The sequence below is a fragment of the Sturnira hondurensis genome, unplaced genomic scaffold (assembly GCF_014824575.4).
Source record: "Sturnira hondurensis isolate 20B ecotype Veracruz unplaced genomic scaffold, ASM1482457v3 Scaffold0000460, whole genome shotgun sequence".
In the NCBI taxonomy this organism is placed as follows: Eukaryota; Metazoa; Chordata; class Mammalia; order Chiroptera; family Phyllostomidae; genus Sturnira; species Sturnira hondurensis.
Window position 1 is genome coordinate 918,870 of NW_028073091.1, and position 24,180 is coordinate 943,049.

General features: G+C 36.8%; 1 protein-coding gene across 6 annotated transcripts in view; it reads right to left on the reverse strand.

Annotated features, from left to right (window-relative positions):
- The window catches only part of AUH (AU RNA binding methylglutaconyl-CoA hydratase), a 206,620-nt gene that overhangs the window by 170,639 nt on the left and 11,801 nt on the right, over positions 1–24,180 (reverse strand). For 4 of the 6 annotated variants that reach the window (XM_037041259.1, XM_037041267.1, XM_037041275.1 and 1 more), the window contains exons 2-3: positions 6,686–6,753; positions 6,491–6,578 (exon numbers count right to left, since the gene is read on the reverse strand). The exons of 1 other annotated variant lie outside the window; for it this stretch is intronic. In XM_037041259.1, coding sequence (XP_036897154.1) covers positions 6,491–6,578; positions 6,686–6,753 — 156 coding nt within the window. Of the gene's footprint in view, positions 1–6,490; positions 6,579–6,685; positions 6,754–11,149; positions 11,286–24,180 lie in introns of all 6 variants that reach the window. One more of the 6 variants, XM_037041286.1, reaches the window with a different exon arrangement.

The following is a 24,180-nucleotide window of genomic DNA, read 5'->3' on the forward strand; positions in this document are numbered from 1 at the left end:
AAGGAAAAAAACTTTGTTCTTCAAAACAAACTAAGGAAATAAACTACATACCAGATAAAGAACTATACAACTCTACTGACACTAATAAAAACATGGACGCCCTGAGCAGTGTGGATCAGTTCGCTGGGCATCCTTCTGCAAAGCAAAAGGTCACCGGTTCACTTCTCAGTCAGGGCACATGACTGGGTTCAGGTTTGATCCCAGATCAGGGCATTTACCAAGGGCAACCAATTGATGTTTCTTTCTCACACAGATATTTCTTGCCCTCTCTTTCTCCCTCCCTTCCCCTCTCACTAAAAATAAATAAAATCTTAAAAAGAAAATGGGCAAAAGACCTGAATAAACACTCACCAAAAAAAGATATACAGGTAACAAAAAAGAAGCAGAAAAGATGTTCAAAATTATTAGTCATTCAGAGATAGGCAAACTAAAACCACAATGACGTATAACTGCATACCCATTAGGATATCTTAAATTAAAAAAACTGACAATATAAAGTGTTGACAAGAATGTGGAACACCTGGATCTCTCGTGCATTGCTGGAGGGAATGCAAAATGGCACAGTCACTCTAGAAAACAATTGTTAGTTGCTTATAAAACAAAACAAACAGTTACACCACAACATAGTAATTTGACTCTTAAGATTTTACTCGAGAAACAAAAACACATTCACTAAAACACTGTATGTGGTTGTTCATCGAAGCAATATTTATAAAAGCCAAAATGTCAGAAAAACCCAATGATCATCAACTTCTAGACAGATACACAAATTGTGGTATATCTACTTAGCATATAAAATAAAAATCGTACTCAACAATGAAGCGAAGCTACTGAAACACATGAGTGAACCTCAAAGCACTATGCTAAATAAAAAAGCCAGATTCCACTTTTAAGACATTCTAAAAGATGCAAAACTATGATAAAGCAAGATGATCACAGGTTTAAAGGTCAGAGGAGAAGAAGGGACTGACAATAAATAAGCACAAGAAAGATTTTTAACTGTTGAACATGTTCTGTATGGCAACTGTGATCATTGTTTAAACATCTGTCAAAACGCAATTATATACTTAAGATTGGTACATTGTATTATTGCAAGTAATTCATACCTCAATAAAACAAATTTTTTTAATTCAAAAACAGGAAATAAAACAAAAGAACCCTATGCTAAACTAATATGAATTTGTGGGTATCTATCCCTTCACTTTACTTATCAAACTCTCTCTAAGACAGCAATTTACAACAGTGTGTTGCCAGAGACACACTGTGTGCCACAAGAATTTTTGTAACATGAAATACCTGACTATTTAGTCAGGGGCACTGACCTCTTTTCCCTTAGATTGTCAAAGTATAAAAATAACAATAGCCAACACAACAAGAGCCATCCAGTGTGAATGAAGCAAAACTATACTTATTTTTTATCAGATGAGCAAAAAAATATGTTTGGCGGGGTGCTACAGAATTTTAGTAATTAGTTTGCCTGTGCCATTAATGAAAAAGGTTGAAAATCTCTGCTCTAAGGGATTAACATTCCAATACATAAATACAACCACCTAAGATTCTGAAACAACATTGAATAGGTAACTTCATTAGTCAGAAGCCCGCATATATCTAACCACATCATGGCATCAGTATCTATGTGAGCAATACACACAACATTCAATAAAGCATTCTGACAATTTTAGTGAAAAGTTTCGTCAGAACACAATTTGCTAGAATTCAAAAGCAGAAGCAAAACTACCTTTACTTTAAAAAAAACTCACACTAGTGTAATTTAGTGAAACAATTAAGACTTCTACATACAAGAATCAATTACCAAGAACTGTTTACAATCTATTTTAGTAATTTCAAAGGAAAAAACCCTCTCTCAGTAATTTCTCATAAAATTTCACTTTAAAAATGTTATGGTAAAAAACAATCTGTATGTACTTTCTACATGGTCTTAGAACACTAAAAGAACAAAAATAAACAGATGGCTAAGGTTACAGGTTTACAACCAATGCAATAGCCTAACTAAAAGGATTTTTTCATAATTTCGTTATAGATATTTAAAATTGTGACTACAGAAATATTTTGAAATAGAATATTTTCAGCTTTCTTTTGTGTATGTGTATAAGAAACAGATAAAATTTTAAGTGAATAATTTCTAGAATATGCAGGCAGAGTAACATTCAAGCCAATCTCTTATATAAACTATATTGCCAGTGTTTCACAATGAGCTTTGATTATCAAAATGACATGTCTCAGTATCTTTAAGGTGTACAGGCAAAAAAGAGTACACAAGAGTGATTCCTGACCTGGAGTTATGCTTAGGGTATAGCATGGTATCTGAAAAAATACACTCAGAGGATGCATTGTCTACAGCCATGATTAACTGTGATGTACATATCTTTTTTTTCTGTATCTACATAGTGCTATGATTAATAACAGAAAATTCATTTAAATACATTACTATAACCAGAGTGGTATTTTGACATTATGCATCTTCTCAGTCAACAATGGACCATTATGATGTGTAAGTACATAAAATTTTAAGAACTTAAAAAGAACGCATATTCCATAAGATGAGAAAGAAATCACTAGAACAGTAAAGAAAATCCTGCCCAGTGAGTCAGGAGTAGTTCCAGCTAAGCCATGCCTTTAATCAGGTCCTTAACCTTACAGGGAGTCTATAAAAAGAAAGCATGATAACTGTCCTATAAGACTGATTTCTTCTAAAAAATTTTTCCCTTCAAATGCTTATAGCAAATAATTTAAATGCTCAGTTAATGTCACAATTTTAGACACCAAAGCCAAAAAAAACATACATACTTGGTGATTTTTTTCAAAATTGTTTACTTAATATACATATTCACTTAATATAATTTTAAGTAACAAGTACTATCACAAAAAGTTTAAAGATGGAGAAAAGAAAATATCACTCCAATCCATAATCTTATTTATAAACATAATTTATACAGCTAGAGTCATAACGGGCATAACATTTCATATATGGCTCTTTCTCACACTATAATGTAGTCTTCATATTATCACATTAGTTTCTTAACATTCTACTGAGTGCATTTGTATGTTTATGTATATTTGTATGCATCTGTATAATAAAATTCTAGAATAATAATAAATAATATAGTAAAAAGTGTTATTTTTATCAGGGGAAGAATGGAGTAGAGGGAATAAATAAGAGCGGGACAACTCCCCTCCTTGTATATATACTTTTTAAATACATTTTGTACACATTTCACATATTTTAACCTACTATTTTTTTAAACTAAAATTTGATTTTCAAAATGTAAGTGAGCCCTGGCTGATGTGGCTCAGTGGACTAAGTGCTGGCCTGCAAACCAAAGGGTTGCTCCAGTCAGGGCACACGCCTGGGTTGCAGGCCAGGTCCCCAGCTGGGGGCATGCAAGAGAAAACCACACACTGATGTTTCTCTCCCTCACTTTCTCCTTCTCTTCCCCTCACTCTAAAAATAAATTTTAAAAATCTTTTAAATTTGTAAGTGAAAGATGGTTATTGACTCTAAATAACAGATTTAAATGGCAAGTCAGAAATTACTCTGTCCAATCTCCATTGGTTAAAAGGATCACTTTAATAGTCCTTAATTATGTTTTTCTAGCATATTATGAAAATGATGTAGAAAAAGTGAACCAAATTCAGGAGGCAGAGACACTATCAGTGAATAGGAGGGGCGAACAGAATTTTCTCTGAATTCCCTGAGAGAATTCAGAGAAACCGCTAAACACGTCCCAACAGAAAGTCCCTGAAAAGAACATCAGTGAATCATAGCAGTTTAAAGGCTGATTAATTTCAGCAAATACATGCTGAGTCCCTATTAGGGGCTATGTGCAGAAAGCACAAAAGATGATTTTCAAAGATAAAGAGAAATTCCCATCAAGAAATTTGAGGCAAGCCAGCTTCATAAACTTTAAGTTTTTGGAAATGAACAAGAAGCCACTGGAATACAGATGTACAGAGAAGACAAAGCTTTGTGAGGGCTGACAGGAAAGGGAAAATGAGTAACCTTAGGGAGTTGGGAGGGCTAAGAAACTAATCAATAAATGAGTTTACTCTTTCAGAGGATTTTGGTCTTGAATGTTACTATTTCAGAATAGAAATTAAGACTCAAATGGAAACACCATATTCTTCAATAACTAATAAATGGAACTTGATTAAAATTAATATTTTAAACTAGTATAAACTACCAGCTTAAATCTATCTGGGCTTATACTTAATCTATATACATTAATAAAGGCAGATCTACTAAACTGTTTCAAATACATGTAAGCAAAGAAAACCTTTCAGAGAAATTTGGAAGAATAGTTCTATTATACACATGGAGTTAATAAAATAAATGATTTGCCCCAATTTTTCTAGAATTCAAACACTGATTTTTTTTTTTGGAAAAAATACAGTAACAGGTTTAATGAGTTAAAATACAGATAATCTTAATCATGCAAAAGTTTAAAAGCACATACAGCAAAGAAAGCAGATCTGATCAACTCTTGGAGGAAAGTATTCAGAGGTAACTTGCTAATACGGTAAAAAGTATTTGGTACATTACTTAATATGTCCCCAAAAAGGCAACCTATAAAAGATATGTATAAACTGTACTAAAGCATTAAAACCTTTTTCAAAGAATATAAATATGGAGATTCAAAACATATGGCCAGCAAAGGAATAAGTAAAATAAGAATTCTACCAGTTACTACACTGTTTTCTAATCACAATATCTACTACCAACAGAAAGAAAGTAATGCTACTATAGTCATTAACAGAATTTCTGAGGTGTTGTTCTGTATTCACATAACTGGTCCTTCTTTAAAGGCCCCTAACTATTCAAAGTCCTCCCAATAAAGCCTTCAGCAGCCCTGAAAGGGCCTGAGAGCAGTGACCTCACAACCATCCACCATGGCATCTGACTCAGTCCCCTGGAGCAGTATCTGCCTGGTCCTAAAGTGGCAGACACAAAAATTCTATTGTCTCAATATAAGTTTTTCATATTGTTTAAGAAATAAAATGAAAATACATGTAAAACCCTTACAAAAACTAGGGACAGCCATCACTTACATACTATTGACTATCCTTTAGGTAAACAGTGGCACTGCATTCTCAACCAAGGCAGAGAGTGCTACTGGTATTACACAGACGTAAAAGCAAAAGCCTACACTGCAAAACCTCACCATCCGAGCAGCTGAGGAGTATAACCTGAATGTCTTTCATTATAAAACTGAGTTAAAACTAACCCTTGCAGGTCTGCTATGTTATATCAAAAGCCAAAATTCATTTACAGGGAATATTATAAAATATTCCCTATAAAATCTGCAATATTATAAAATACTACATACTATAAAATCTGCAATATTTTGAGGTGAAAGCCACAGAGTCTAAGGCTTGAAAAACTAAGGACCCTTAAGAATGAAACTGAAGAATATCTGTTTTATAACTAAGACATCTCTAAAATGGTTCTATCTAGAAATATTTCCCCATATTCTCAGCATTGTTCTGAGTATAGCCTAAATGTTCAATAAATACTTTTTTAGATTTTATTTATTTATTTTTAGAGGGGAAAGGAAGGAGAGACAGAGAAATATCAATGTATGGTTGCCTCTGGTGTGTCCCCTGCCGGGGACTGGCCTACAACCCAGGCATGTGCCCTGACTGGGAATTGAACCGCGATACTCTGGTTCGCAGGCCCGCACTCAGCCAGGGCAATAAATACTTTTTACTGAATAAAATACTGTATGTCGTTCCCTCAAACATTTGATTACCTCAAAGGGATTATCCCATTTATATTTTTACTGGGGGAAAGAAAACTTTTATGCCTCAGTCAAGTTCTACCTTCCTTTCCTTTTAATAAATTACAATGATACTGCACGTTATCAGCATTTTTTAATCATATTCATCTACATTTCTTACTAGTTTAAACAGATTCATTCTATCTCATGGCTTAGAAATACTTAAAATATGGAAAACACAGGACACTTTATCTTTTGGTATGCAGTATAAATGGGAAAAAAACATTTATCTTTCACGGCTATAGATACCAATCTTAAAATACATTCTGTGAACTCAAGTAGGCATTACTACAAACACCAACCTTCAAAGCAAATGATACTTAACACTATGTACTGCAGCATCTAGAGCTAATCGATTCAACTATTTTTTTGAGTCACTAATACAGAACACACTGTTGTGGATAGGAAACCCAGTTTTTCCTTCCTAGACGAACCTTCATAAATATTATCCATGTACTACAAACAAACATTTTAATGGATCAAATTATTTTTTCAACTCCCAAAACAATCTATAATGCTACAAAAGTTTCTAATACTGACAAAGCCATCTTTTTTCCTTGTAAACCAGTAAAAAAAGACAAAGAGGAATTGTTGGTGATAGAATTCAAACTACAGAACACTTTATAATGGAAAATAGGCTATTTAAGGAATAATTAGACTACAGTTTAATTTCATAATAAAACTTATTTACATACCAGCACAGAATATCCCTGGAACTTCACTCCTGACTATTACAGTCCGTACTTTCTTATCAGATTTTAAAGCGTCCACAGCTTTTGAGAGCTAAACAGAAACAAGGAGGGTAAGACAAAAAAAGGGGTAAATTTTTCAGATTGATGTCAATACTATAGCTTAATACTAAAAGCAAACAATTTCATCTTTACACTCACCATTTTTACAAGATTTTTATTGAATGAATTTTTGGCATAAGCTCTGTTTATTCCAAGGACCACAATTCCTAGTTAAGAAAAAAAGCACAAGCACTTGAGTTAGTGAATTTTCGGGGTACAGGCTCCCGCACACGCAGCTGGTGGTTAATCTGGGACTCAGGAAATCTTCTGTCTCTTTGAGGTTCACTCCAAGAGCTTATTTTCATGTTTATTTTTCTTTTGAAAGTATATATTTTTAAATGTGGTAATATGTAGCATACTTATAAAATCAATCTTCTGCTTAATATTCACTGCTTTTCTCCAAACTATTAGAGAAGAACTCTGTAACATCATGTCTCCTTCAATCTACCTCTTCTAAGCACCACGGAGGTAATCGGCATATTTGAGTACAGTTAACATCACCAAGTCAGACTAACTAGAAGGAGGGCTAGGCTTGCTAGTGAAAATCCTCAATTACAGCATGCTATTTAAAATGTAGTTTCATTACCTTCCCCTACATAGAGAATAGCTAACAAATCCTTGCCACAGGCAAGTACTGCAGGACCAGCTTTTTTGCTAGTAGTATATATACCAGGTATTAGCATCTCAGTTATTCTTTTTGCCATACTAATTAGTTTTCAATATTTCCATCCCAAATTTCTCTCCCCCTATCACATGTACTTAAACTAAAGGCACTTCCACTTAGAAGTCCAACAAGCAATTGAATCTATAGAAAAAAAGTTCATTCTACCTCCCACAAAGCCCAGCTCTCCTCAACTTTCGTAATTTTATCAGAGACCATCATCTTTAATAAATCCAGCTTCCCATTCCAACTGCTGCAGTCAGATTAATTTCCCCAAAACAATCTATATATAAAAGTCACTCCTTGCCCTGGCTGGTATAGCTCAGTGGACTGAGTGTGGGGCTGGTTCGATCGAACCGTGATCATCTGGTTCGATTCCCAGTCAGGGCTCCTGCCTGGGTTGCAGGCCTGTTCCCAGCAGGGGATGCATGAGAGGCGACCATACATTCATGTTTCCCTCTCTCCTTCCCTTCCCCTCTGGAGATAAATAAATAAAATCTTTAAAAAAAAAAAGTCACTCCTTGCTTAAGTATCTTTGTTACTTACTTCCAAAATACCTGAGTTCAAAGACCTTAATTTGCTATTCAAAGCTGTATACACTTGCACTCAACCATCATGTCCCATGAGTAAGCACAAATTCCCTTGCATAACAGAAATGCTTTCCACTTGGGTGGGGGTGGGGAGGTGGTGGGTATGATCCTTATTTGTCACTAGGTTAAACTGGAGACAAAAAAATGTACACATGCCTTCTTTACACACACAAAAAAACTGTGCAAACCCATTTTTCAAAAAAAGGCACTGTGTCTCACAGTAGAATAATTTGCAAGCATTCCAAACAGCCTCAGTATGGAGGGAATAATGAAAAACTGGTATCTAGGAACTACAGAGCTAAGTGACCATGCCTAGACCCATTACTAATGACAACAGGACCACTAATTGAGCACTGCAGTATGTAATCCTCACAACCCAACAGGTAGGTATGAATTTTATCCTTACTGAATAGATAAAGTGGGAGTTGGAGAAGTTACATAACTACCTTCAGCTAGTAAGGCAATCTAACTTCACAGCTGAATTTATGAAAGGACTATGCTACACTGTTCAAGCTTCAGTTTCCTCACGAAGAAAATCAACTGGCTAACACTACATGTGCTCCAATATGTGTTCATTATTTCAAATGTACTGACTACACATCATGGTGCTCAGCCCTCAAAGAATCAGAGTCTAGGAAGAAAAGACAAGCATTCACAAAATAATCATAAAAATGTACAATTCAAAAATGTTTTATATGGTCTAAATGGTACTGCAGTAACTATAACCAGAACTGATATGGTCTGGGGTCAAACGGAAGGCTTATTCAAGACAATGCTATTTGAGTTGGATTAGGAAGATGAGTTGGAGTTGGGAAAAGAGGGGCTGGATTCCACACAGGGGCAACATAGGAGACAGCATAAAATAGTATGGCCCCATCATAGGTTCTGACACTGAAAATAAGAAGAGAGGCCAACGAGAGAAATCTCCACAGTCCAGATATTACCCTTACAGCTCCTCGTAAAAAATAGAGAGTAACCACTGAAGGAGTTTCAGGAAGTATAAACACATCTGCAACCAGGGAAAAACAGTTTTGCTATTTGGGGTCAACCAAAAGTGTATAAGGCTAGAAGCTCCAAGGCACAAGCTGTAATCCAGTTAAGAGATAAAACATTTGGCTGAGGTTACCAAAATTAGAAATAGAAGGAAGTGAAGGTATCCAAGAACTTATTCAAGAGATAAAATTTTAAACATGCTAAGTGATTGACTAGAGTGAGGATTGACTTCACTGGAAGGAAATGTTAGGAGTGTTACTACATGTCTGGCTTTAGCAATTGGATGAAAGGAGATGACATTCAATGAGACAAAACAAAGACAAAGACGAGGGTGGGGGAATAAAATTCATGAGTTTAGTTTTGAATTAAAGTGAATCTGAATTGCCTCTGAAACATCCAAGTTGATATTAATTCTAAGGGTATAGCAGAGTAAAGTACTTGGCCTCTCTGACTCCATCTTGCTCAAGCCTAAGTTGTTCCCAGGGCCTTCTGGCTAATAACTGCTGCTTAGTCTTGCATACAGACATGCTAATCATTAGCGGAGTTCTGCTTGTGGCTCAAGTTTTTCTAAAAGCAGCCATTTCCCTTTCCCTTGACATAAAAGAAGTCTGAACTCTGTATTTTCATAAAATGGATTTGAGGATGAGAACTCCCATCTTCCCAATTGGTACCTTCTTAATCAATAAACTTCAAAACTCTGACATTTTGAGTTTTATCCTTTCAGACCTTCAAGGCACATGAACTTCACACTACATGCTTCTAAGCTAAGAATGCAGGCTCTGAGGTCTGATGGTTGGGGTTGATCCCATTCTGCCACTTACTATCTATATGACCTTTCACTAGTTATTTAACCTTTCTGATCATTAGTTTCTTACACTGTTGAGTGAAGATACTTGCAGTTCTAAATTCCATGGGGCTGCTGTAAGAATTAAATAGGATATATACAGCGTGGGGCAAAAGGAGGTTTATAGTTGTGAATACATGAAACAGTTTCTTCTTGTATTATTATTTATTAATCATTGTGTTATTTTCCATACAAACAACTATAAACCTACTTTTGCCCCACCCTGTACAAATAAAGCTTACACAATAAGTATTCAATTATTTTTGTTCCTTCTAGCATAAAGGGACAGTGTTACCATAATGTATGCTAGATGCAATACTGTTGACACTATTACTAACATGTAAAATGTCATCAAGATGTTTTTAACATAGTTAATTCCAGCAGTTTACTAACGTGTAAAATGTCATCAAGATGTTTTTAACATAGTTAATTCCAGCAGTTTTGGTCCTGTGTCCACGGCCTGATGTTTTGGGCACATTCTCCTTAAAGAATTGGAAACTAGCTCTGTAATTTAAAATAAATCATCCAGTGCCTAATAATTGTGCCATCAAAGGTATCAATGGGCAACTGATACCCCAAAATGGAATGAAACCTTAGCTGTAGTCAGCAAACTATTGTTTTGTTTTGTAATTGTCTCATTTTATTTCAGATTAATAGCTTCTCAAGAGATCAACTGTCATGCATCCTCCTCCTATAAACTAGGCAAAACAGATTTATCAAAATTCAGAAAGCATTACACATTGATATTCTAATCTTAAATCCCTGTTTTAGACTTTTCCAGGCTTTTGACAAAACATCATAAAAGTCTTTGGTGAATCTGTAACAAGTTCATACTACATCAGCCCTACTCCTTTTCAGTTCACACAACTGAAAGATGAGCATACAGACTTGGATGGGACTTTAATACACATACATAAAAATATTTGACTTGTACAAAATTAATATAATACACACAAAGTGAAAATCTTCCCTGGACCCCTTCCATTCCCCTCCTCAGGGATAGCCACAGTAATCTGTTGACATGTAACCTTTCAGAAAATGTTATTTGTATGAGGAAATAAAGAGTTTTATACTACAATTTGGACTGTCATTGCTATTTTACATAAATGGGGTGTCAGAGTATCTTCTATTAGTGCTGTTCTAATAAGTAGATTCATACATATTTCTTTTATTTTATTTGATCTTAAAGATCTTTCTATATCAGGACATTCATTTAATTCAAAATATTCTGTGAAATGGATTCCATTATTTAGTCTCCTTTTGATGAGTATTTACACTGTTCCTAAATCCTCCTAAATACTACAATATTGCAGTAAAAATTAAACAAAAACATTCTTGAATATTTATACATGCACAAGTACAATATTTACCTGATAGGTATTAAGAACTGGAATTTCTAGGTCTGGGTATTCTTAATTTTGCCAGGTACTCCCCCAAAATATTGTCCTTATTTCTATCCAGTCAAACCCCAATACCTATCAATTCACAAAAGCAGACCTCTTGAGTGAAACACCTCTTAGGACACATTTGGAAAATGTACAGGAACATCCTGGACTGTCACCAAGGATGCATCCAGGATTTGCAGGGCATAAAGCAAATGTAGGGAGTCCTCTGTAAGTAAAAAAATACAAAATTACAAAGACAAAATGAGGGACAAACATGAATATTAAAACCTTCTGGATTTTAAATATTTAGGAAACACTTTCTCCCCAGTCATGGGTATAACCAGCACAAGGACACACCCTTCCCCACATATCTGAATTTATATTATCAATAATTCTGAAAAAATACTCAAAATTACCTGGCATTAAGATCAACTCAAATATATTTTAAACTACTTCTACACTGTACTGAAACACCACTGTGCCAACAAATTATTCTTACATTACATGTATTAATCTATTTATAAAGATGTATAGGAGTCAGGTAACTGGAACTCAGCTTCTTCAGACCAGTTAGATGTACCTGTGGCAATTATGTGTGCCACTTTGTATGGAATGTAAGTCTAATTACATTCACTACACTGTCAAGTATATTACTTAAAGTTACTTATTAGAGAGAACTTCCATCCGACTTGGTGTCAATACCAATTGAATCTTACAATTTATTCTGTGGCCACCCTCTCCCATGTCCCAGCAGAGAATTCCTTTGCCTCAATGTTTGTTAGGTAAAGCACAGCTCATCCATAAGAATATCACATTTGCTTACTGACCAAGTAAAATTTATCTTGGCATATTATCCCTTTTTCAATTCAGGCTACTGTCTCAGTCTCTTATCACATAAAAATGAGTTTGGTATGTTATTGCTAACCCAGTATTACTTTTTATTTTATTAACTATTTATACAATAACATGTTTTTTATTTTCCTCTACTTCAGGGGTGTCAAACTCATTTTCACCAGGAGTCACATCAGCCTTGTGTTTGCCTTCAAAGGGCCCAATGTAGAACTCCTTGCCCCTAGTTAAGTAAGAAGTAGTTACATTTATACAGTCCTAAAATTACATGTGGCCCTTTGAAGGCAACCACAAGGTTGACCTGGCCCCCAGTGAAAATGAGTTTGACACCCCTGCTCTACTTCTTGGATTAAATGACTTCTTGTCTTCTTACTTCTCTTAAATCCTATCTTATGTTGTATTTTAGAATCACAACAGAAATCTTACACAATACATTAAAATAGACTGCTTTACTAAAAGGTACCTTCCTTTTGTTTTCATTATATTTTTATATTTAGGGATTTTTTTAAATTATGTCTGTGAGTAGCTTATGTTTTCTGTACATTTCATTTCAGGTCAATAGAGGTGGTCTGTCATTCAACATTTAATATTATAAGTCTCTGAAAATACATGGAACAATAATGCCATTTTATATCAGGTTTCGCCCAATTTTCTGAACTACAATTGAGCTAAGCAAATTTAATGATCACTTGTCATTTCTTTCATGGATTAACTATTCTTGTTATTTGCCTATCTTGTCATGGAGTTATCTTTTGCATTTTGATTAATTAATTAGATTACAAATATTAACTCATTATTTATATTACAGATTTTTCCCTATCACTCACATTTTTTTATTTTATTTATTTATTTATTTACCTTCAGAGGGGAAGGAGAGAGGGAGAGAAACATCAATGTATGGTTGCCTTTTTGTGCGTCCCCTGCTGGTAGTTGGCCTGCAGGGAACTGGCCTGCAACCCAGGCACGTGCCCTGACTGGGAATCGAACCGCAATCCTCTGGTTCACAGGCCTGTGCTCAATCCACTGAGCTATACCAGCCAGGGCTCACTCACATATTAAATTCAACTTGTTTATCATATTTTGTTTTAACTTTTATGTAGTATACCTTTGAAACTTTTGGCCTTAGTATCTTCCTTAAAAATGATTTCCAATGAAAACATATGCCTACACAAAAACTTGTACCATGATGATCAGAAGTATTATCCAAAAATATTCAAAAAAATGAAAACAAGACAAATGTCCATCAACTGATGAACAAATAAACAAAATGAGGCATATACATGCAATGTAATACTTGTCAATAGAAAGAGATAAAAGACTGACACATGTACAACATGGATGAACCTTGAATACATAATGCTGAGTGAAAGCAACCAGTCAGAAAGGAGCACATATTGTATAATTCCATATACACGAAATGTCAAGAGTAGGCAAATCAAAAGTAAATTAGTGGTCCTGAAGGGCTGGCAGAGATAGAAGAATTGGGCAGTGACAGCTAAACAGTGTGGCATTTCTTCCTGGGGCAATACAAGTATACTATAATTGATTATGGTGAAAACAGAATATTACCAAGTTTAACAAATTCCCTTACTTTGTCAATGCCTTAAAGAAAATGCTTTAATATTTCACCACTTAATATAATGTTTGCTATACATATCCAACAGCTTTTTATCAAGTTGGGGAAATTTATTTCCATGTTCAAACTTGTGTTTTAAAAAGATCACTCAGACCACAGTGTACAGAATAGATTAATAGCAAGGATGGGGTCTGTCCAGAAAAAGTCCATACATTGTTAATTTAACTACAATAGTTTGCACAACATCGATGTAATCTGGCAGCCAAGAAGGATGGACTGGAATGTGCATGAGTGATCAATGATGACTTTACTGTACTAGTAGTGGGGGGTGGTAGATGCCATTGAGTAAATAAGCATGTGTACTGTGTGGCCATCACATTCAAAATGACTGAGCCAGTAGAACAAATCTGCATCAAATTTTGCATTAAGCCTGAACATTCCTCTGTGGAAACTATTTGGATGATTCACAAGGCCACGGCTATGGGTAACTGGTGATTGGCAGTTTTATCACAACAATACACCCACTGAGGCATCACATCTCCTGCAGTTTTTTCGTGAAACATCAAATCACCCAGGTGACTAGAGAGGCCCCTCTAAAGTCCAGATTTGGTGCCCTGAGACTTCTGGCTTTTCCTAAAACTAAAATCACCTTCGAAAGGAAAGAGATTTCAGACTATTATCATTGAGGTTCAGGAAAATAAGACAGGGGAGCTGATGGTGTTTGGAGAACTGTGTGAGGTCCCAAGGTGCCTGCTTTTGAAGGGGACTGAGGTGTCATCCTGTGTACAGTGTTTCTTGTATCTTGTATCTTCTTCAATAAATGCCTCTATTTTTTCATATTACATGGCTGGATACCTTCGGAACAGACCTCATATACTAGGAAACTTACTAACCAGTATTAGTAATAGATATAAAGGTAAAAATCCTCAATAAAATATTAACAAGCCAAATCCAGCAACACATTAAAAGATGTATAAACCATGATCAAGTGGAATTTATCCCAATCAAATACACCACATTAAAGAAAAAAGAAAAAAATTTAAAACCATGTAAGAATCTCAACTGATGTAGAAAAAGTATTTGATAAAATACAACACACTTGAATGATTACAACATAAAAACCTCAAAAATGAGTAAAAAAGGAAATTTCTAAACCTATAAAAGGTATTTATTTTAAAAACCCACAACCACTATCATACTCTCTGATAAAAGACTGAAAATCTTCCCCCTAAAATAAGAAACAAGACAAGGATGTCTGTTTTTACCACTTTTAATCAGAATTTAACTGCAAATTCTAGCCAAGGTAATTAGGCAAGAAAAAGAAAGAAAAGGCATCCAGACTGGAAGTGGGAATGGGGGCAGGAAATAACACTATTTCCACTCAGAGATGACATATCTTCCTTAGAGAAAATTCCAAAGAATCCACCCCAAATTACGTGAGTAAATAAATGAACTGAGGAAAGATACATGATACAAAATCAATATAGAAAAATCAGTTATAGTTCTATTGAATATGCACTCTCAATAAACACTCCAAAAATGAAATTAAGAAAACAATTCAGATCTGTAATAGCATCAAAAAGAAGAGAATACTTGGGCAAGAAAGTTCAAGACTATACACTGAAAACTATAAAACATCACTGAAAAAATTAGGAAGACCTAATAAATTAAGGATATCCAGTGTTCATAAAAGAGTTAATTTGTTAAAATGGCAATACTTCCCAAATTGACCTACACATCTCTAATGAAATTGCAACTGCATTTGTTGAAGACTGACACTAAAATTCAAATGGAACAGCAAGAACCCCAGTCAAAAGCAATCTAAAAAAAACAGGGAGCTAAGTTGAAAGACTTATTTGAAGGACTTAATTGGGACAGTTTCTAATTTCAAACTTATTACAAAGCTACAATTATCTAACAGTGTCATACTAGCATAAGGCGAGACATACAGATCAATGGATTGACTTGAGACTTCAAAAATAAACACATTTATGCTCAACTGGTTTTAGACAAGGTTACCAAGATGGTTCAATAGTGAAAGAATATTCTTTTCAACAAATAGTGGTGAGACACTAGATATTCACTTGAAAAGAATAGAGTTGGATCCTTTCCTCACACAATATACAAAACTTACCTCAAAGTGAATAGAAGACACAATTTTAAGAAATACAACTCTCTTAGGAGAGTTGTATTTACCACTTTTATGTATTAAGAAATACATAACACTCTTAGGAGGTAACACAGATACAAATCTTCATGATCTTGGATTAGGCAACAGTGTACTAAACATGGCAACAAAAGCACAAGCAACAAAAGAAAAAACAGATAAATCACACCCTATCAACATTGTCAAGAAACTGAAAAAACAACCCAAAGAATAGGAAATATTTACAAATCATATATTTGTTATGGGTTTAATATCCAGATTATATAAAGAATTGTTATTTTACACAACAAAAAGAGATAAACAACTCAATGGAATTCTGAACAAAAGATTTAAATAGGTATTTCCCCAAAGGAAATATATAAACGGCCAATAAGCCAATGAAACAATGTTCGACATAATTTGTTTTTAGGAAAATACATATCAAAACCACAACAAGGTTTCAGTTCACAACCAGCAGAATAGCTAAAAAAAAGGGGGGGGAAATAAGCATTAATGAGGATATGGAAAAATCAGAGTCCTTGTAAATTATTGGTGAAAATGTAAAATGGTGCAGCTGCTGTGGAAAAGTACGGTGGTTCCTCCAACAATAAACATGATTCCACTCCTAGGTATCTACCCAAAATAAATGAAAACATATATTCAAAGAGAAAATGGCGGCGGAGTAGGACGGAGCGACTGCAGTTCTCCTACACTTGGAGGAAAATCCTGGCAGATTTACAGAAGAACAGCGCAATCAATTCCCCAACCAACAATTCCCCAGCATTTATGAAAATAAGAGACCAGAGATAGTGACGAACCAGACCACTGGGGGTTGTTCGGGTCTCAGGGACGCGAGTAAGGACGGAGGCGGCCAGACCAGCGGCAGCCATTAGCCAGCGAGTAAAGACCTCGGAGCCGCGGCTGCCGCAGCGGTTGGAGCCCAGAGGCTTCCTTCCGTCTATGCCCAGCGACAAGGGCAGCTGCCACGGAGAACTCATCGGGAGCCCGGCAACCCTGAGAAAAGTCAAGGGCAGCGGCAGCGGTGGCGGCGGCGGCAGGACGGCAGACATTGGCCGGCGCATAAAGACCTTGGAGCCTTGGCTGCCCCTGCGCCCAGCAACAGGGGCGTCTGACACAGAGGACTCATTGGGACCCCAGCACCTGTGAGTAAAGACAAAAGCGGCAGCGGCAGGGCCGGCTGCCCTCGGGAGCCAGGCACCCCAGAGTAAAGTCAAAAGCAGCAGCAGCGGGACCAGCAGCCATTGGCCGGCGCGTAAAGACCTCGGAGCTGCTGCTTCCGCAGCTTCCAGGGCCCAGAGGCTTCTATCTACAGCCAGCGTTCGGGCGTCTGCCACAGAGGACTCAGCGGGAGCCCAGCAACTGTGAGTAAAGACAAAAGTGGCAGTGGCAGGACCGGCTGCCCTGGGCCAGCCCAAAACGCCTCAGAGCCGCCGCTGCTGCTGTGTTAGGGGTGTAGAGGCTTCCGTCTGTGGCCAGTGCCACTGAGGACTCATAGGGAGCCCAGCACCCAGTGGAGGATTGGGCCGGCTGCGGGGTCCCTGGAAGAGCTGGCTCCCTGCCTCAACATCTAGGAGGGGCTGGGTGGCAGAGACCTGTCTGCCTAGGTGTACAGGGAGTGTGGCAAGGACAGGGGACCGTGTTCAGTTGTGATCTCTGTGGTCGCCAGCCCACCAGCCTGCCAGCCCAGGAAATTTGAGAGGAGCATTGTCTAACCAGTCAGGTTGGGGATTGGGCGGGGCTCAGAGGCACGCTTTCTGGAGAAGTTTTTACTGGAAAGTAGACTGAGGTGTTCTGTGAAGGCAGATTGACTTGCTTCTCACCCAGCCACAGGACAGTACTAGATCCCGTGGGACCAAGGCAGCCTGTCAGGTGGGCGGGCGCCTGCACCCCAGTCTGGTAGCCTGGCTGGTGGGCGGGTGTGCGCCTGGGCCTACAACCCAGCCCACAGAGGGGTCCCACCGAAACCAGAAAAACTGGATTGGACAGTTTGAAACCAACAAGGAAGGAGTTTTTGTTGTTGGGTTTTTTTTTGTTTTTTTGTTTTTGTTTTTTACTTTTATTTTTAAACTTTTTTCAGTAATCATATATATTTTTTAATTTTATTGTTGCTGGATCTTTCAGTACTCTGTTCCTCTCCTTTCTTTTTTCCTGTCTTAGTCCCTCTACATTTCACCCCAAACTTATTGCTTTTTTCCTCACTTCTCTTGCCCTTTTTGTGTGTGTTTGTTTGTTGCTTTCTATACCACTGTAAATACTTCACAACACATCTCTCCAGTCTTAGCCCACTTTACAGGTTCCTGAATTCTATTACTGTAGTGATTAACTCTACTTGCTCACACGCTACGTCTATTTACTATTCTTTACTCTCACCTTACCTCAAAATCTGACCACCCGCAACCTCACTGCTTTCTAGATACAACTCACAAGCCTTCCCTCCCCAACAAGAGACTTATCTTTGGTCTATCCTTTCCTAGAGGTGGCAAATTGGGTTGAAGATTACAGTTAACACTATATAGAGCCTAAAGATCTTCTATCTCTTCTCTGCCAGCTGTGACTGTAAATATCATAAAGTACTCTCCTGCTGTCATAAACCATTTTGCCTCCCCCTCCAGCTGATCACACACACACAAAGAAAGGAGTAGGTGGAAGCAGAGAACATCAAGATACCTGCAGGAGACTGTACCACTGAATTTCACAGGAATTCTACCACAGAAGTTCACACCATAAACCTAGGGAGTCAGAACAGATCAATTTAAGAAGCTGAAGCTAACAAGAAGAGTCTCATAAGCAATGGGAAGACAAAGAAACAATGCCCAAATGAAAGAAAAGGTGGAAGTCTCAGAAATAATGTTAGATGAAAGAGAGGCAAGTCAGCTATCAGATATTGAATTCAAAGCACTAGTTATCAGGAAATTCAAAGAGCTCACAATGAGCTACCAGAAACTAGAGGGGAGCTACCAGAAACTAGAGGGGAGCTACCATGAGCTCTCCGCAAACTATATCAACATGAAAAAGGAAATAGAAACTATCACCAAAGGACAAGAGGAAATGAAGAATACAATTTCGGAACTGAAGAACACAGTAGAAGGAATGAAAAGCAGGATCGATGAGGCAGAAGATCGGATCAGTGAGTTGGAGGACACAGTAGAAAGAATCTCCCAGAAAGAGCAAGAAAGGGAAAAGAGGCTCAAAAAGAATGAAGATGGACTAAGAGAAATGCAAGATAATATGAAACGTAATAATATCCGAATAATAGGAATACCAGAAGGAGAAGAAGAAGAACAAGGGATAGAAAACCTATTTGAAAGAGTAATGATGGAAAATTTTCCTAATTTGATGAGAGAAAAAGTTACACGAATCCAGGAATCACAGAGAGTCCCATTCAAGAGGAACCCAAAGAGGCCCACTTCAAGACACATCATCATTAAAATGGCAAAATTTCAAGACAAAGAGAGAATCCTAAAGGCAGCAAGGGAGAAAAAGGAAGTAACATACAAGGGAGCCCCAATAAGGTTAGCTACTGACTTCTCAATGGAAACACTCCAAGCAAGAAGAGAATGGCAAGAAATATTTCAAGTAATGAGAACCAGAGGCCTACAACCAAGGCTACTTTACCCAGCAAGGCTCTCAATCAAGATAGAAGGCCAAATAAAGAGCTTCCAAGACAAAAGAAGTCTAAAAGAATATGCCTCCACCAAACCAGCTCTACAAGAAATACTAAAAGGGCTGCTTTAAGGAAAGGAAGGAAAAGAGAGAGACAGAGAGGAACTGTGGTACAAAAATGGCAATGAATAAGTCCCTATCAATAATAACCTTGAATGTAAATGGATTAAATGCTCCAATCAAAAGACATAGAATAGCTGAATGGATAAGAAAGCATGACCCACACATATGCTGCCTACAGGAGACCCACCTCAGGACAAAAGACCATCACAGACTAAAAGTGAAAGGCTGGAAACAAATTTTCCAAGCAAATGGACAAGAAAAAAAAGCCGGGGTAGCAATTCTAATATCAGACAAAATAGACTTCAAAAAAAGGGCCATAAAGAGAGACCCAGAAGGTCACTTCATATTGCTCAAGGGAAGAATCCAGCACGAAGACATTAACATCATAAATATATATGCACCCAACATAGGAGCACCCAAATATATAAGAAAAATCCTAGAAGACTTCAAGAAAGATATTGACAGCAACACAATTATAGTAGGGGATTTTAACACCCCACTGTCAAAAATGGACAGATCTTCCAAACAAAATATCAACAAAGATATAGCAGCATTAAATGAAACTCTAGAAGAAATGGACTTGACTGATATATATAGAGCGCTTCATCCCAAAGAAGCTAAATACACATTCTTTTCAAATGCACATGGAACATTTTCAAAGATAGACCACATGGTAGGACACAAAATGAACCTCAACAAATTCAAGAAAATTGAAATCATACCAAGCATTTTCTCTGACCACAAGGGACTGAAATTAGAAACCAACCCCACAGGAAAAAACCCCAAACATCCAAAATCATGGAGACTGAATGGTATGCTATTAAACAACGAATGGGTCAAGATTGAAATTAGGGAAGAAATCAAAAAGTTTCTGGAAACAAATGAAAATGAACTCACAACAACCCAAAACTTATGGGACACGGCCAAGGCAGTCCTGAGAGGGAAGTTCATAGCAATACAGGCTTACCTAAAGAAAATAGAAACATTTCAAACAAACAACCTAACCCGACGCCTGCAAGAACTCGAAGAACAACAACAAAGACAGCCCAGAGCAAGTACAAGGAAGGAAATAACCAAGATCAGAGCAGAATTAAATGACATAGAGACCAAAAGCACAATTATAAGGATCAATGAATCCAAGAGTTGGTTTTTTGAAAAGATAAACAAAATAGACAAGCCTTTAAGTAGGCTCATTAAGAAAAGAAGAGAGAGGACACAAATAAACACAATCAGAAATGAAAGAGGAGAGATTACAACTGATACCACAGAAATAGAAGGGATTGTAAGGAATTACTATGAAGAACTGTATGCCAAGAAATTTGAAAACCTAGGTGAAATGGACAAATTTCTAGAAAAATATAATCTTCCAAAACTCAATGAAGAAGAAGTAGAAAGCCTGAACAGACCAATAACAGCAAATGAAATTGAAGCAGTAATCAAAAAACTCCCATCACACAAAAGCCCCGGACCAGATGGTTTCACAGGAGAATTCTACAAAGCGTTTAAGGAAGAGCTAACCCCTATTCTTCACAGACTATTCCAAAAAATCCAAAATGATGGGAAACTCCCAAACTCTTTTTATGAAGCGAGCATTATCCTAATTCCAAAACCAGATAGAGACACAACAAAGAAAGAAAACTTTAGGCCAATATCACTGATGAACATAGATGCTAAAATCCTCAACAAAATATTGGCAAATCGCATCCAACAATACATCAAAAAGATCATACACCATGACCAAGTGGGATTCATCCCAGGGATGCAAGGATGGTTCAATATCCGCAAATCAGTAAATGTAATACACCACATAAACAAAAGCAAGGACAAAAACCACATGGTCATATCAATAGACGCGGAAAAAGCTTTTGATAAGGTACAACACCCATTTATGATAAAGGTACTCAGCAAAGTGGGAATAGAGGGAGCATTCCTCAATATAATAAAGGCCATATATGAAAGACCTACAGCCAACATCATACTGAATGGGCAAAAACTGAAAGCTTTTCCACTAAGATCAGGAACAAGACAAGGTTGTCCACTTTCACCACTTCTATTTAATATAGTATTGGAAGTTCTAGCCACAGCAATCAGACAAGAAAAGGAAATAAAAGGCATCCAAATCGGAAAGGAGGAAACAAAACTGTCACTGTTTGCAGATGACATGATAGTGTACATGGAAAATCCTATAGACTCTACCAAAAAACTGCTGGAACTAATAAATGAATTTGGCAAAACAGCGGGATACAAAGTCAATATCCAGAAATCAAAGGCATTTCTGTATACTAACAATGAATCAGCAGAAGCAGAAATCAAGAAAAAAATCCCATTCGATATAGCAAAAAGAAAAATAAAATATCTGGGAATAAATCTAACCAAGGAGGTTAAAGACCTGTATGCAGAAAATTACACAACACTGAAGACAGAAATCAAGGAAGACACAAACAAATGGAGACGTATACCGTGTTCATGGATTGGAAGAATTAACATCATCAAAATGTCCATACTACCCAAAGCAATTTACAGATTCAATGCAATACCTATTAAAGTACCAATGGCATATTTCACAGACATAGAACAAACACTTCAAAAATTTATATGGAACCATAAAAGACCCCGAATAGCAGCTGCAATGTTAAGAAAGAAGAACAAAGTAGGAGGGATCACAATACCTGATATCAAACTGTATTACAAGGCCACTGTAATCAAAACAGCCTGGTACTGGCATAAAAACAGGCACATAGACCAATGGAACAGAATAGAGAACCCAGAAATAAACCCAAATCTCTACAGTCAATTAATATTCGACAAAGGGGGCAGTATCATAAAATGGGGTAAAGATAGCCTCTTCAACAAATGGTGTTGGGAGAACTGGACAGCTACATGCAAAAAAATGAAACTCGAGCACCAACTTACATCATACACCAAAATAAATTCAAGGTGGATAAAAGACTTAAATATAAGCCATGACACCATTAAAGTCCTAGAGGAGAACATTGGCAGGAAAATCTCAGATATTTCACGCAGCAACATTTTTACTGATATGTCCCCTAGAGCAAGGACTATAAAGGAAAGAATAAACAAATGGGATCTCATCAAAATAAAAAGCTTCTGCGCAGCTAAAGAAAACAGCATTAAAATAAAAAGACAACCAACTGTATGGGAAAACATATTTGCCAATGATACCTCAGACAAAGGTTTAATCTCCAAAATATACAAAGAACTCACACGACTTCACTCTAAGAAGACAACTAACCCAATTAAAAAATGGGGAAAGGACTTGAACAGACACTTCTGCAAGGAGGACATACAGAGGATCCAGAGACACATGAAAAGATGCTCAATATCACTAGCTATCAGAGAGATGCAAATTAAAACTACAATGAGATACCACTTTACACCGGTGAGAATGGCTATCATAAACAAAGCAATAAACAACAAATGTTGGAGAGGGTGTGGGGAAAAGGGGACTCTGGTCCACTGTTGGTGGGATTGCAGACTGGTACAACCATTATGGAAAACAGTATGGAATTTTCTCAGAAAACTAAAATTGGACTTGCCTTTTGACCCAGCAATTCCACTGCTGGGATTGTATCCTAAGAACCCTAAAACACCAATCCCAAAGAACCTATGCACCCCAATGTTCATAGCAGCACAATTTACAATAGCCAAGAGTTGGAAGCAACCTAGGTGCCCGTCAGTAAATGAATGGATCAAAAAACTATGGTACATATACACAATGGAATTTTATGCTGCAGAAAGAAAGAAGGAGCTCCTACCTTTTGCAACAACATGGATGGAACTGGAAAGCATTATGCTGAGTGAAATAAGCCAGGTGTTGAAGGACAAATACCATATGATCTCACCTCTAACAGGAAGCTAAACAACAAAGCAAACAAGCAAGCAAAATATAACCAAAGACACTGAAATAGAGAACAGGCTGACAGTGACCAGAGGGGAGAGGGGAGGGAATTTCAGGGGAAATAAGGGAGGGATTTAGAGGAACCTATATAAAGGATACATGGACAACAACTGAGAAGGGTGGAAATGGGAGGGACGGTGGAGGATGGGGGGTGGGATGGGATGGGAGTAATAGAAAACTATACTTGAAAAATAATTAAATAAAAAAATTGAAAATAAAAATAAAAAATAAAATTGATGAATAAGTAAATTAAAAAAATAAATGAGAAAGAAAAAAAAGAAAAGAAAACATATATTCAAACAAATAATTGTATGCAAGTGTTTAGAAGCATTATTCATAATGTTGAAAAGGAAGAAACAAACCACATGTGGTATACCCATACCAAGGAATATAGTCAGCCATAAAAAGGGCTAAAGTACTTGTACATGCTATAATATAGATAAACCCTGAAAACATCAGGGTTTATGAAAGAAGCCAGATACTTCAAGCCACATATGGTTTGAATCTATTTTGTGAGACAGTACAGACACATCCATGAAGACAAAAAGGAGATTAGTGGTTTTCTGGAAATTTCAGGGAGAGAGAAATGAGGAGGGACTAAGGGGTTTGGATTTGTTTTGGAGTAAATGTAAGTATTCCGTAATTAGACAGTGGTGACGGCTGTAGAACATGGTGAGTAAACTAAAAACCACTAAGTTGTACAATTTAAAAGATTAAAAATGTAAATTCTCTATTATATAAATTTCATCTCAATATATCAAAAAAAAAGTATCCCGGAAAATACCAACCAAGAAACTACTGCAGAGGTCCAGATGAGAGATGACAGTGCAAGGCTTTGGGTGACAGAGGGGACATGGGAGCAAGACTGTTTCTGGAGATACACA